Here is a 12,628-nt window from a genome sequence, read left to right as displayed (position 1 = left end):
ACTACTGTTAGCCTTCCACGGCCTGGACAGCCTTTGAAAGTTTCCACCCGTGCCGAGGCCAGGCTTGTCCGAAGAGTCAAGGCTAACCCAAGGACAACAAGGAAGGAGCTCCGGGAAGATCTCATGGCAGTGGGGACATTGTTTTCAGTCAATACCATAAGTAACGTACTCCACCGCAATGGTCTCCATTCCAGACGAGCCCGTAAGGTACCTTTACTTTCAAAGCATCATGTCAAGGCTCGTCTACAGTTTGCTCATGATCACTTGGAGGACTCTGAGACAGACTGGTTCAAGGTTCTCTGGTCTGATGAGACCAAGATCAAGGTCTTTGGTGCCAACCACACACGTGACGTTTGGAGACTGGATGGCACTGCATACGACCCCAAGAATACCATCCCTACAGTCAAGCATGGTGGTGGCAGCATCATCCTGTGGGGCTGTTTCTTAGCCAAGGGGCCTGGCCATCTGGTCCGCATCCATGGGAAGATGGATAGCACGGCCTACCTGGAGATTTTGGCCAAGAACCTCCGCTCCTCCATCAAGGATCTTAAGATGGGTTGTCATTTCATCTTCCAACAAGACAACGACCCAAAGCACACAGCCAAGAAAACCAAGGCCTGGTTCAAGAGGGAAAAAATCAAGGTGTTGCAGTGGCCTAGTCAGTCTCCTGATCTTAACCTAATTGAAAACTTGTGGAAGGAGCTCAAGATTAAAGTCCACATGAGACACCCAAAGAACCTAGATAACTTGGAGAAGATCGGCATGGAGGAGTGGGCCAAGATAACTCCAGAGACCTGTGCCGGCCTGATCAGGTCTTATAAAAGACGATTATTAGCTGTAATTGCAAACAAGGGTTATTCCACAAAATATTAAACCTAGGGGTTGAATAATAATTGACCCACACTTTTATGTTGAAAATTTATTAAAATTTAACTGAGCAACATAACTTGTTGGTTTGTAAGATTTATGCATCTGTTAATAAATCCTCCTCTTGTTTGAAGTTTGCAGGCTCTAACTTATTTGCATCTTATCAAACCTGCTAAATCTGCAGGGGGTTGAATACTACTTGTAGGCACTGTATATATATATATATATATATATATATATATATATATTATATGATACTGTTAGTATATAAAATATAGTATATATTATATATATAGTAAAGAAGAAAATATGGATTTGTGCTATTACGCACTCGTTGGTCTGAAAAGACTTGAGTCTCGTCTGGGGTCCATATATCTTTTGTGGTAATGTCTGGAGTCCCATATTATTTAGGGAATCTGGTCTGGGGTCTTCTTTTTAGGGTCAGATCAGGTTCTATATTTATTGTTTGGTCTAGTTTATGGCCTCAATTTATTTAGGAGTCTGGTCTGGGGTCTGTATATATTTTGTGGTCCAGTCAGGGGTCTCTTCTCACTCCAGAGTCTGGGGTTGGTAATTATTCTGGGGTCTGGCCTGGGGTTTGTATTTATTTTGGGGATGGGTCTGTATATATTTTGGGGTTTGGTCTGGGGTCTGTATATGTGGTGCCCTGGACAAGCCAGGACGTCACAGGTACTGCAACAACACACCCCACACCCCGGCTAGGCACATCTAGGTCAAACACAAATCCTTGTTGCCTCCCTCCAGGGGCTGATGTCCACACCAGGGGGTGGGCCAGGCGTTTGGCCCCGCCCACCGAGGAGTTCACAGTCCTGGAGGCGGGAAAAGAGATCAGTTGAGTTTTAGTTTAGTTTTGAGAGAGAAGTGGAGTGGCAGTAGAGGAGACTGACCGTGTCCGGGTGCGTGGCCCGGGCACATACAGCAAGGTTGGCAGACGGTGGTGACCGTCTGCAGGAGAGGCTGATTGGAGTGACCCGTAAGGACCGGGGACGGGCGGTGGCCCGCCGGTACCGGATCGGGGAGTGAAGAGAAGCCAGCACCATTCGGCAGGGCTTACGGACCCCGACCAGGCTAGGAGTCGCCGTAAAACTGGTCAAATCCGTTAGCGAAGGGAACCTCCGGGGTTTCCCAGCAGTCAAGACCCGATTGAAGGCAACAGCTCACTCCGTGAAGGGAAACAGTCACCGCCAAGGCTACAGTTCCCAGGGCTAGAGCCTGCGGGCAAAAGGGGCTCCCTCAGCATCCATCCAAGCTGGGGAGCGGGTTACCGATGGGAACCCATTGGAACTGTAAACACAACACAGGTGCAGGGAAAGGCAGTCACCACCAACCTACCGGGAGAGCTACCGCAGCCGTCTGTGGGACCCGTCCATCCAGCCGTTTGTTTGACCAGAGACTCCGTGTAAATTACTGGCTGAGTGAGTACCACCGTGCCGTGCGGCACAGCGCTGCCCCCGCGACCCTGCACCTCACCAGGCCCCGTAACCCGCCTGCCATCCCTAACCCTCACCGGGCCCCGGGACAATCAACCCCCCTACCCATGGAGGGGAGAAACAACATCCAAGCTGCTCCCTGTCATCGCTCCCGGGATCCCTGTCCAGACCAGCGGTGGTGTCACAACCTCACCACAACCATGGGTGTCGTCACGGACAATATCCCTAAACCAAACCACCCCCCCCTTTCACTCACGGGCGAGGAGCGCCGCTCGAGTCCCCGGGATCCGGCCCACCGCTCGAGCCACCACCGAGCAGCAGCAGCAGCCGGACCCGAGCAGTGGGTGAGCGCAGCGTCCCCTCCCCGCCCGCGACAACTTGGCGTCACGAACAGGATCTTACCGCTCTGCCGTCTGGTAGAGGTGCGCCTTGTGACCGCCGGAGGTGACCGGCCGAAAATTTGGAGAAGCCGCCATTTTGGGCGCGAAAAATCCCCGCTCGAGCGTCTTCCCGAGTAGTGGAGGCGCGAAAACCGAAACCCCGCCCCTGTAGAGGAGGAGCCGGAAAAAGACTAAGGGGGGAACGGGATGGAAGATGTCGGCTCCTGAGTTTGATGCTAACCCCACGCCGACCGATGGAGCGGCGGCGCCCACGGTGGCAGAGGATGGTGAGATGGCTGTAGCCCCTACTCCGGTCGCAGGAGCAGCGGGCCCTGAGAATGTGGCAGTAATTCCCCGCGCGGCAGCTGACAGCAGCCCGCCTGCCGCAGGGAGGATGTCTGCCCCGGCAATCCACCCGACTGTGACAGGAGTGGCGGTCGGCGCGGAAGACCCAGGGGGCGCCAGCTCGGGACAGGAGACGACAGATGGAGGTAGCTCAGGGGAAGATACGGAGTCCCTGTCGGAAGATGAGACCCCGCTTGTCATTCGCGCCTTCAGAGACACGTGGGTGGCGTGCTGCAGGTACTGCCGGCAACTGGGGCACTTTGCAGGTCAGTGCCCTGCAAATGGCCGGCCTTGAAGTGAGAAAAGTTAGAGCATGGTAGCGGTTCTCAGTAACCTTGCTGTCGGTCCCCGTTGGGACTCTGCTGACGTTCCAGACGGCCCTCAAGGCTAAGGAGTCCGGTTGGAGGAGCAGTCGTACCCGCACCATCGGCAGCTGAAAATGGAGTCCTGTGGGACAGTGTCACCCCTGTGTGAGGGTGGCGTTGGGGGCTCGTGCTGTTCGATGGTGGACTGTGGGAAAGCTGCAGGAGGAAGCTGTACCGGAGCCAGGTGTTGTGGATGGCCCCTGGGATCCAGCTGACAGTCCCCGTTGGGACCCTACGGCAAGTCTCCGTTGGGACCCTACAGTTTTGTTTGTGGTAGCCCGTTGGCTACGAAGCACTGTTGTCCCCGTAGGGACTTTCTGCAACCGGTGCGTAAGGGACTTCTTACGGACAAGCCCGAGAACTTGCAGGGCAACCACAAACTCGTGGGATGTAAATAAAAATGTTTTGGCTTGATACCGTTACCGCCTCCGGAGAGGCTGATTTGGGAGGATGGGCCTGGAGGAAACGGATGGCCCAGGCCCGCCACTACCGAAACCGGTGGCGATCCTCCGGGGGTTCAGGGGTCCCCTGAAAGAGACCGTACCCGCTCGGGCAGCTTGGTTCTGGACTGGGGTCAAGGGGTGCTGCCCGCTTCTTAGGGGCAGCATCTGGGCCAGGTTGTTTGGGTGGGAGAAGAGCGGAAGCCGTTACCGTTTGCAACGTTTAAGTACCGTACCTCCCGTTATGGGAAGATTGATGCAAATGCTTATGTTTTAATGTTTTAATGTTTGTATGTGTTTTACCCCTTTTCCTACAGTGAAACAAAAATAAAACCGGTGATGGACGGGCAGCCCGCAGACGGTCTGCATTTTACTAAGGGCGGGGGAATGTGGCGCCCTGGACAAGCCAGGACGTCACAGGCACTGCAACAACACACCCCACACCCCGGCTAGGCACATCTAGGTCAAACACAAATCCTTGTTGCCTCCCTCCAGGGGCTGATGTCCACACCAGGGGGTGGGCCAGGCGTTTGGCCCCGCCCACCGAGGAGTTCACAGTCCTGGAGGCGGGAAAAGAGATCAGTTGAGTTTTAGTTTAGTTTTGAGAGAGAAGTGGAGTGGCAGTAGAGGAGACTGACCGTGTCCGGGTGCGTGGCCCGGGCACATACAGCAACGTTGGCAGACGGCGGTGACCATTTGCAGGAGAGGCTGATTGGAGCGACCCGTAAGGACCGGGGACGGGCGGTGACCCGCCGGTACCGGATTGGGGAGTGAAGAGAAGCCAGCACCATTCGGCAGGGCTTACGGACCCCGACCAGGTTAGGAGTCGCTGTAAAACTGGTCAAATCCATTAGCGAAGGGAACCTCCGGGGTTTCCCAGCAGTCAAGACCCGATTGAAGGCAACAGCTCACTACGTGAAGGGAAACACAGTCACCGCCAAGGCTACAGTTCCCAGGGCCAGAGCCTGCGGGCAAAAGGGGCTCCCTCAGCATCCATCCAAGCTGGGGAGCAGGTTACCGGTGGGAACCCATTGGAACCGTAAACACAACACAGGTGCAGGGAAAGGCAGTCACCACCAACCTACCGGGAGAGCTACCGCAGCCGTCTGTGGGACCCATCCATCCAGTCGTTTGTTTGACCAGAGACTCCGTGTAAATTACTGGCTGAATGAGTATCACCGTGCCGTGCGGCACAGCGCTGCCCCCGCGACCCTGCACCTCACCAGGCCCCGTAACCCGCCTGTCATCCCTAACCCTCACCGGGCCCCGGGACAACCAACCCCCCTACCCACGAAGGGGAGAAACAACATCCAAGCTGCTCCCTGTCATCGCTCCTGGGATCCCCGTCCAGAGCAGCGGTGGTGTCACAACATCACCACAACCGTGGGTGGCGTCACGGACAATATCCCTAAACCAAACCACCCCCCCTTTCACTCACGGGCGAGGAGCGCCGCTCGAGTCCCCGGGATCCGGCCCACCGCTCGAGACACCACCGAGCAGCAGCAGCAGCCGGACCCGAGCAGTGGGTGAGCGCAGCGTCCCCTCCCCGCCCGCGACATATATATTTTGGGGTCATGGTCTGGGGTCTGTACTCACTCTAGAGACAGGGATCTATACTTATTTTGGGGTCCAGTCTGGGGTCTGTTGTTGTGCCGCCCCCGTGCCAGCAGCCGGTGCTGCTCGGATCTGGACCCGCTGCGTGGCTCGAGGGATCCTCCGGACCAGGGGGTCACGCTGACACGCCGAATGAAAAGGGGGAGGTAGTTGTACGGCCTTGACCGTATTCGGTTTGTGACGGCACTCACGGTGTGTGGTGAAGTGGGTCACCACCGCTGCTGTTGTGGGATACCCGGGGAGATGTAATGGCAGCCGGATGTTAACCCCTCCATGGGTAGGGTTGGTTGCCCCGGGGCCCAGAGGCTCTGTACAGGGGATGGCGATGGCAGGGGCCTGCGCGCTCGGACGTACGAGGGGATGTTTGGCTACTCACAAGTAAATGAATCACACGGGTCTTTTGGTAAACCAAGGTGCTGGTAGCCGGCCGCCACAGCCGGTTGTACTCTGGTCCCCCACCCGGGCTGGTGGTTGCCGTCTCTTCGGCTGCACTGGTTGTGGTTGTGTGTTTGGACTTCCCGGTGTGGAACACGGGAGTCCGCTTCCGGCTTTCTTTGTGCCTGAGGAGCCGTGCCCGCTGACGCTGACCCGTGGGATCTATGGGCCCTGGCGGTTGCCTTATCCCTATCTGTGGGTGGTTGTCTGCTTTTGGGACTTTGGTTGCGACAGGACCTATAATCCTGCCCTTAATCGGTTGATTAGCTAGGCCGTTGGTTCCGGTCCTGGCTTCAGGGTCCGAGTACCCCCTCTGTGCACGGTTTCCGGTCGGCTCTCCGGTGTCGGTACTGGTGGGCTCCAACCCTGCTCCGGTCCTCCTCGGATCTGCCGAGCCGTCTTCCTGTCTCCTGCTGATGGAGACCACCGTCTGCCACCTAGCCAAGGTACCAGGGCTCCGACCCTGGCACCGTTCAACTTGAACTTCTCCTCTGCTGGAGCTACACCTAGCTCCAGCCCACACTCCTCTCAATTTGAACTACAGACTTGATCTGCTCTAGACTCACTGTTTTTCCCGCCCCGGGCTGTCTAGACCCCTAGGTGGGCGTTCCCTAACCGCATGGTCCCGCCCACTGGTGTGCCTGTCTTGCCCTGAGGGGGGTTGTGGCGCCCCTGACCTGGTCAGGCACCACTGAGTACTGCACCCATGCTGGGGACAGTACAATACAGGTAATCCAGAAGGCTGACAGGGGTGTGGAACACAGGCGCATAGTGATCAGGTCTCACACATGTACCCATGAGAGGACCCCTGGGGATCCCAGGAGGGGGAAAAGCCTTGACCTTCACTGGAATAGTGGAGGGGGCCAAAAGCCTCCATCTCCTCTCAAGGGGTGTGGTAAGAGAGTCTGGTTGCTAGGTGGCGTAGGCAAGAACAGGAGAGGAGGAGCAGTGAGTCAGTTAGAAGGAGAACTCCAGAGGGCTCAGTGAGGAGCAGACCTGTGGGGCTGTTGCTGTCTAACAGCGCCCGCGCAGTGGCTACTGACGGGGGAGAACGGTCAACTAGGAGTGCTACCCGAAATCCATCTTCAGCTAAAGAGAGAGCACGGAGTGGGAAGTAAGGAGACTGCTAGAGAGAACCAGGCCCAAACGGGCGGCAGATCCCGAAGCGGAGATAGATTCAGCTTTCTTTTGCTAAACCTGCCGGTGTGGGGCTCTCAAAGCCCACGCCACAACACCACAAAAAAGCCGCAGCCACGTAGCCACAGTTAGGGCCCATAGCTCACAGGAGGCAAGAAGCTGGAGTGATCTGGCCCAGGCGACAAGCACACGGCGAACGAAGGGGAGAGAGGCTGCAGCATCTTCCCTGGGTGACCCCCATAGGGACTCAAAGTCGGAGTCACCCCAAACCACCAAGGGCTAAGGAAGGCGAGTTGGTAGTCACCCTCATAAAGTCAGCCTGAAGGACACCTGGTTCCCGCCTGGTTCATCCCAGCTACGCCCGGGTTACTCACCCTGCCATCAAAAGTGAGTAAAAACCCTGAAAGACATTCTGCCTGTGTGAGTCATTCTGCGACTTGTAGTACTACGCATCTACACCGGGCCCTGGGGCTTGCCTCACTCTCAGGAGGCTATTCCAACTAACTGCACACACCATCAGCCCCAGGCGACCCTCAACCTGCAGTGGCGGTCCCTACTGGCCGCAATACTGAGAGTGGCGTCACGACAAGAAGAAGATTTCCTACCTGTGACCAGATCCAGCTGAGTGGAGTCCCTGAAGGTAATGCACCGACACAACACCTGTGGGGCTTCACAGGGTGACTAGGGTTTCAGGTCGGCTGTATGTGACCTAGGTGAGGGAAGGTGTTATGCGGGGGATTATTGTGTGACTACCTGGTTTTGCCAGGGCGTCACATTGTCATACTAGATTCTGGGAGTCTATATTTTTTAGGGGAGCCGGTCTAAGGTCTCTTCTCACTGAAGACTCTGGGGGTCTGTATTTATTTTGGGATATAATCTGGGGTCTCTTCTCACTCCAGAGTCTGGGGGTCTGTATTTATTTTGGGATGTGGTCTGGGGTCTCTTCTCACTGCAGTGTCTGGGGGTCTGTATTTATTTTGAGATATAGTCTGGGGTCTCTTCTCACTGCAGAGTCTGGGGTCTGTATTTATTTTGAGATATAGTCTGGGGTCTCTTCTCACTGCAGAGTCTGGGGGTCTGTATTTATTTTGAGATATAGTCTGGGGTCTCTTCTCACTCCAGAGTCTGGGGTCTGTATTTATTTTGAGATATAGTCTGGAGTCTGTTCTCACTGCAGAGTCTGGGGGTCTGTATTTATTTTGGGATACGGTCTGGGGTCTCTTCTCACTCCAGAGTCTGGGGTGTGTATTTATTTTGGGATACGGTCTGGGGTCTCTTCTCACTCCAGAGTCTGGGGTGTGAATTTATTTTGGGATACGGTCTGGGGTCTCTTCTCACTGCAGAGTCTGGGGTCTGTATTTATTTTGATATATAGTCTGGGGTCTCTTCTCACTGCAGAGTCTGGGGGTCTGTATTTATTTGGGATACGGTCTGGGGTCTCTTCTCACTCCAGAGTCTGGGGTATGTATTTATTTTGGGATACGGTCTGGGGTCTCTTCTCACTCCAGAGTCTGGGGTGTGTATTTATTTTGGGATACGGTCTGGGGTCTCTTCTCACTTCAGAATCTGGGATTTTGTGATCCGTTCTGGGTCTCTTCTCACTCCAGAGATGAAAAAAAACATCCGACCATCCATTTTTACAAGCTGCGCTCAGATTAGTTGCTATGGGCCTTAGTTGCTTGCGAAGCCTTTTGATCTTGTTTCCCATGGCAACAAATCACAGCGCAGCTATCAATGTACTAGAGCAGTATGAAAAATGAAAGCTGAGTTCTGATTGGTTGCTATGGGCAACAATGTCCGTCTGAGCCTTGCACTATTTTGTTAAACAGACCCATGGATTCCTGTGTAAAATTTCCTAAAAATAGTCAGTAAAAAACTGAATAAAGCCTCTCTCACATTATGTTAGAATATTACACTGCTTGTGACGCTCCTTAAAATGTGATGGAGTTTATTATTTATTTATGGTGATCAGTAGTCACGGCTCCGCCCATTCACCAGATGGTGACGTCCTCATTTGTATTCGTATACACTAGATATGTTTTATATACTTTTTGTAGCCCGGCTCTTACCTGAGGTGGGGATTGTGGGTGAAGGGGCCAGATTTGTACAGGTGAAATTGGTGCCCTGTACTCGCGGCTGTAAGAAAAGGACATATACTCACTCCATGGCAGACATTTTTATTTAAAGCCATATCATTATTAAAGATGTATCAGATAATTGCTCACAGGACAGGTGATAACTTGCTGATCAGTGGGCATCTGACCGCTGAGACCACCACCGGTCCCGAGAATGGGGCTCTGAAGTACCATGTTAAAATGGAAAGCGGTCCCACTCTGTGGAACTGGTGGGGATAATGGAGAGCAGCTCTTGACTATCTCTCGTAGTCTCACAGACATTAAATGAACCATGGGCATCATTCTGATGAGATATTTTAGAGCTAGGACAACCCCTTTAAGAGAACTGATCACTTGTTATTAATATTTTTTTTCCTCCCTGGTGTAAATGCCGCTGTTCTCCTGAATCCGGCGCTGTTTTTCTTTTGTTTCTGCGCCTCTCCATTCCTGAGATATGGACTCCTCTTACCCGTATATAAATCTAGTCTTGTTAGCCAAGTAGTCATAGTTTTTAAGACCACACCCACAGAAAAGAGGCAAGACCACGCCCCCCTGAGTAGCAAGGCTAAATTTACTTGCAGGGAAAAGGAGGCCATATCTTAGGAATGGAAAGGAGCAGGAAAAAAAGAAATACATAGCCGAATTCAGGAGAACAGCGGTGTTTACACCCAGTGGAAAACATGTAATATTTGTAACAAGAGGAGATCCCCCTTTAAATACCAATCGATGCGGTCTGCTTATAGAACCAATCACAGGGGATAAGATTTCCTAAGGCTGATTCATACGATGGCCTAGAAGTTATTTGCACTGGGGCAGGATGCGCTAAACTTAGAAAGATGTATCTTTGAAGTGAATGGGAATTGCACCTACTACAATCAATTTTTGATCAATCCATCAGAGCCATGGTGTCCAAGCCCCAGATATAACCTTACCAACATTTTTTATCCACTTTTCAAGTGTTTATTTTATGAAAATAGTGTTGCAACAAAATTGGCTACTCTTTTTCCACCAAAAAAACTTCATAAAGCCAGTAATAGTGTATATAGGTGTATATACAGGAATGTGTCTACAGGATGGAGCGCCACTTTGCCATATACCAGTCTATACTACACTATAAACATATGACATACGCCATCTTACCTGTGCTCGACTCTCATCCTGCATCATGTCCCGCAGCCACAGGTACGGACTGTTCTTATGTGTGCTCAAGAAGACCGAGTCCTGGGTATAAGACACAGCACAAGACGTTAACACAAGGGGGCGCTCATCACTGTCTGAAACCCCCTCGATTACCTCCATAGACTCTGATAGGGTGCATGGACATGCTTATCCAATATCAACGATCCCTTTAATATATTGTGCATATAATTGGGCACTGTGACCAGCAGTATTAGCTATTGGGACTGTAGAGTAGTAACTGCACCGCGGACCCCAGTGTCTGTAGGGGCCTCATAGTGTCACATAATATGGATCTTCAGTCTCTGTTTTCAAGTCACAGCTACAATCAACTTCAACAATTATTTAAGAAGCAAAAGCTGCTCTTGTTTCCTTCTTCTGCTTCCCTCATGCTTTACACTGCAGCTCTGCTTGTTCAGATTGGCTGCTGCATATACCGTAGATCCTTAAAATGAGTACACCCCTCTTATTTTTGTAAATATCTTTTAATATCTTTTCATGGGACAGTACTGAGGATCTGACCCTGTGATACAATGTGCAGTGTCAGTGTGCAGCTTGTATAACAGTGTAAATAACTCAACACAGCCATTAATGTCGAAACCACTGGCAACAAAAGTGAGTACACCCCTAAGTGAAAATGGCCAAATTGTGCTCAATTAGCCATTTTCCCTCCCCGTTGTCATGTGACTCATTAGTTTTACAAGGTCACAGGTGTGAATGGGGGGCAGGGGTGTTACATTCGGTGTTATCGTTCACATACTCCTCAACTGGAAGGTCAAAATGGCTCCGCATGGCAATGAAATCTCTGAGGATCTGAAAAAAAGAATCATTGCTCTACATAAAGATGTCCAAGGTTATAAGAAGATTGCCAGCACCCTGACACTGAGCTGCAGCACCATGGCCAAGACCATACAGCGGTATAACCAGACAGGATCCACTAAGAACAGGCCTCACCATGGCCGACCACAGAAGTTGAGTGCATGAGCTCAGTGTCATATCCAGAATAGACATATGAGTGCTGCCAGCATTGCTACAGAAGTTACAGAGGTTGGGGGTCCATCTGTCAGGGCTCAGACCATACACTGCACACTGCAGAGGTTACAGGGGTGGGGGGGTCCTTGTGTCAGTGCTCAGACCATACATCACACACTTTACAGGATACAGGGGTGGGGGGTCCGCCTGTCAGTGCTCAAACCATACACCGCACACTGCAGAGGTTACAGGGGTGGGAGGGTCCGCCTGTCAGTGCTCAGACCATACGCTGCACACTGCAGAGGTTACAGGGGTGGGAGGGTCCGCCTGTCAGTGCTCAGACCATATGCTGTGTAGTGGGTGGGCCTATCCCCTACTAGTTTAGCATAGTTACCCGGCATTGTGATTATTAAAAGTGTTGATTTTTTTTATTATTGCATGTGTTGTGTTAGGGCACCCCCTAGTGGCCGGGTGGGACGGCTGTTGCCACCGGGGAGGAGGAGTCGGCCGGATATCTAGGTTAAGTCTGGTGGTGTGTGGGAGAGAGGATCCGGGACAGCAGACAGGGAGCATCTGCGGCGGCAAGTGTGTGTGTGAGCGTACCATCAAGGGACACCGGAGAACAGGAGGTGGACGCAACCTCAGGGTCTATTCCGCTGGTGTGGGTCCAGTGTGTGCTTGACCGGAGGGTGGGAGCCCGGAGAAGAAGAGTATCTAGGGCATATCCCCACCAGAGGGTGCGTTTGGGCAGGTTGTCCCCAGCTCCACTAATATTGCCGGAATCTGCTGCCCGGAGTGTTTTATCTTTGTGAATAAATGCCGTTTTTATTGCATCTGGACTTATGCCTGCGGACTCTTTGTGCATCGGCCGATGAAGATCCCGACACACACTCTCTCAACATTAAAGAAGTGATGAAGCCAGGGATGTGCCTTGAATGCAGTGCTGCCACGACTACACAGCCAGAGGCCTCCCTGGCTGGTCGCTTCATGTGGCGTAGTCGGCAGGATCCGATTCCCCTGCCAGGAACCCAAAAAGCTGGAGATCAGGTCGTGCCTGGAACACAGGACCCGGACCATGATGCAAGATTTCCAGTCCCCTGGTGGGAAGAAAGCACAGTACCCGTAGCGTTGGACCGGGTACAAGATGGCGGCAAGGAGGCCGTTATCTGTAAGGAAGAAAAGGCGCGAAAAATTGGCGCCAAAAGAAGAGCCTGGGGCTGGCCGGCGCCGAAGAGAAAGTACGGAGTACTCCGCCCAAAGAGGGGAGGCGCCAGCTCCAGAGCATTGAAGGAGAAAAAGAAGTACCTCAGCGGAGGAGTCAAGATGATGCGT

The 12,628-nt window shown here is 52.7% G+C and overlaps 1 protein-coding gene across 4 annotated transcripts in view; it reads right to left on the bottom strand.

Moving 5' to 3' along the window:
* Positions 1 to 12,628, bottom strand: part of PLB1 (phospholipase B1) — a 170,954-nt gene that overhangs the window by 97,275 nt on the left and 61,051 nt on the right. For all 4 annotated transcript variants that reach the window (XM_075339033.1, XM_075339034.1, XM_075339035.1 and 1 more), the window contains exons 15-16: positions 10,289 to 10,369; positions 9,104 to 9,170 (exon numbers count right to left, since the gene is read on the bottom strand). In XM_075339033.1, the coding sequence (XP_075195148.1) occupies positions 9,104 to 9,170; positions 10,289 to 10,369 (148 nt within the window). The remainder of the gene's footprint in view (positions 1 to 9,103; positions 9,171 to 10,288; positions 10,370 to 12,628) is intronic.

The sequence above is a fragment of the Anomaloglossus baeobatrachus genome, chromosome 3, assembly GCF_048569485.1.
Source record: "Anomaloglossus baeobatrachus isolate aAnoBae1 chromosome 3, aAnoBae1.hap1, whole genome shotgun sequence".
Lineage (NCBI taxonomy): Eukaryota > Metazoa > Chordata > Amphibia > Anura > Aromobatidae > Anomaloglossus > Anomaloglossus baeobatrachus.
Note: the sequence above shows the minus strand (reverse complement) of the source record. Positions and strands in the feature narration are given on the sequence as shown.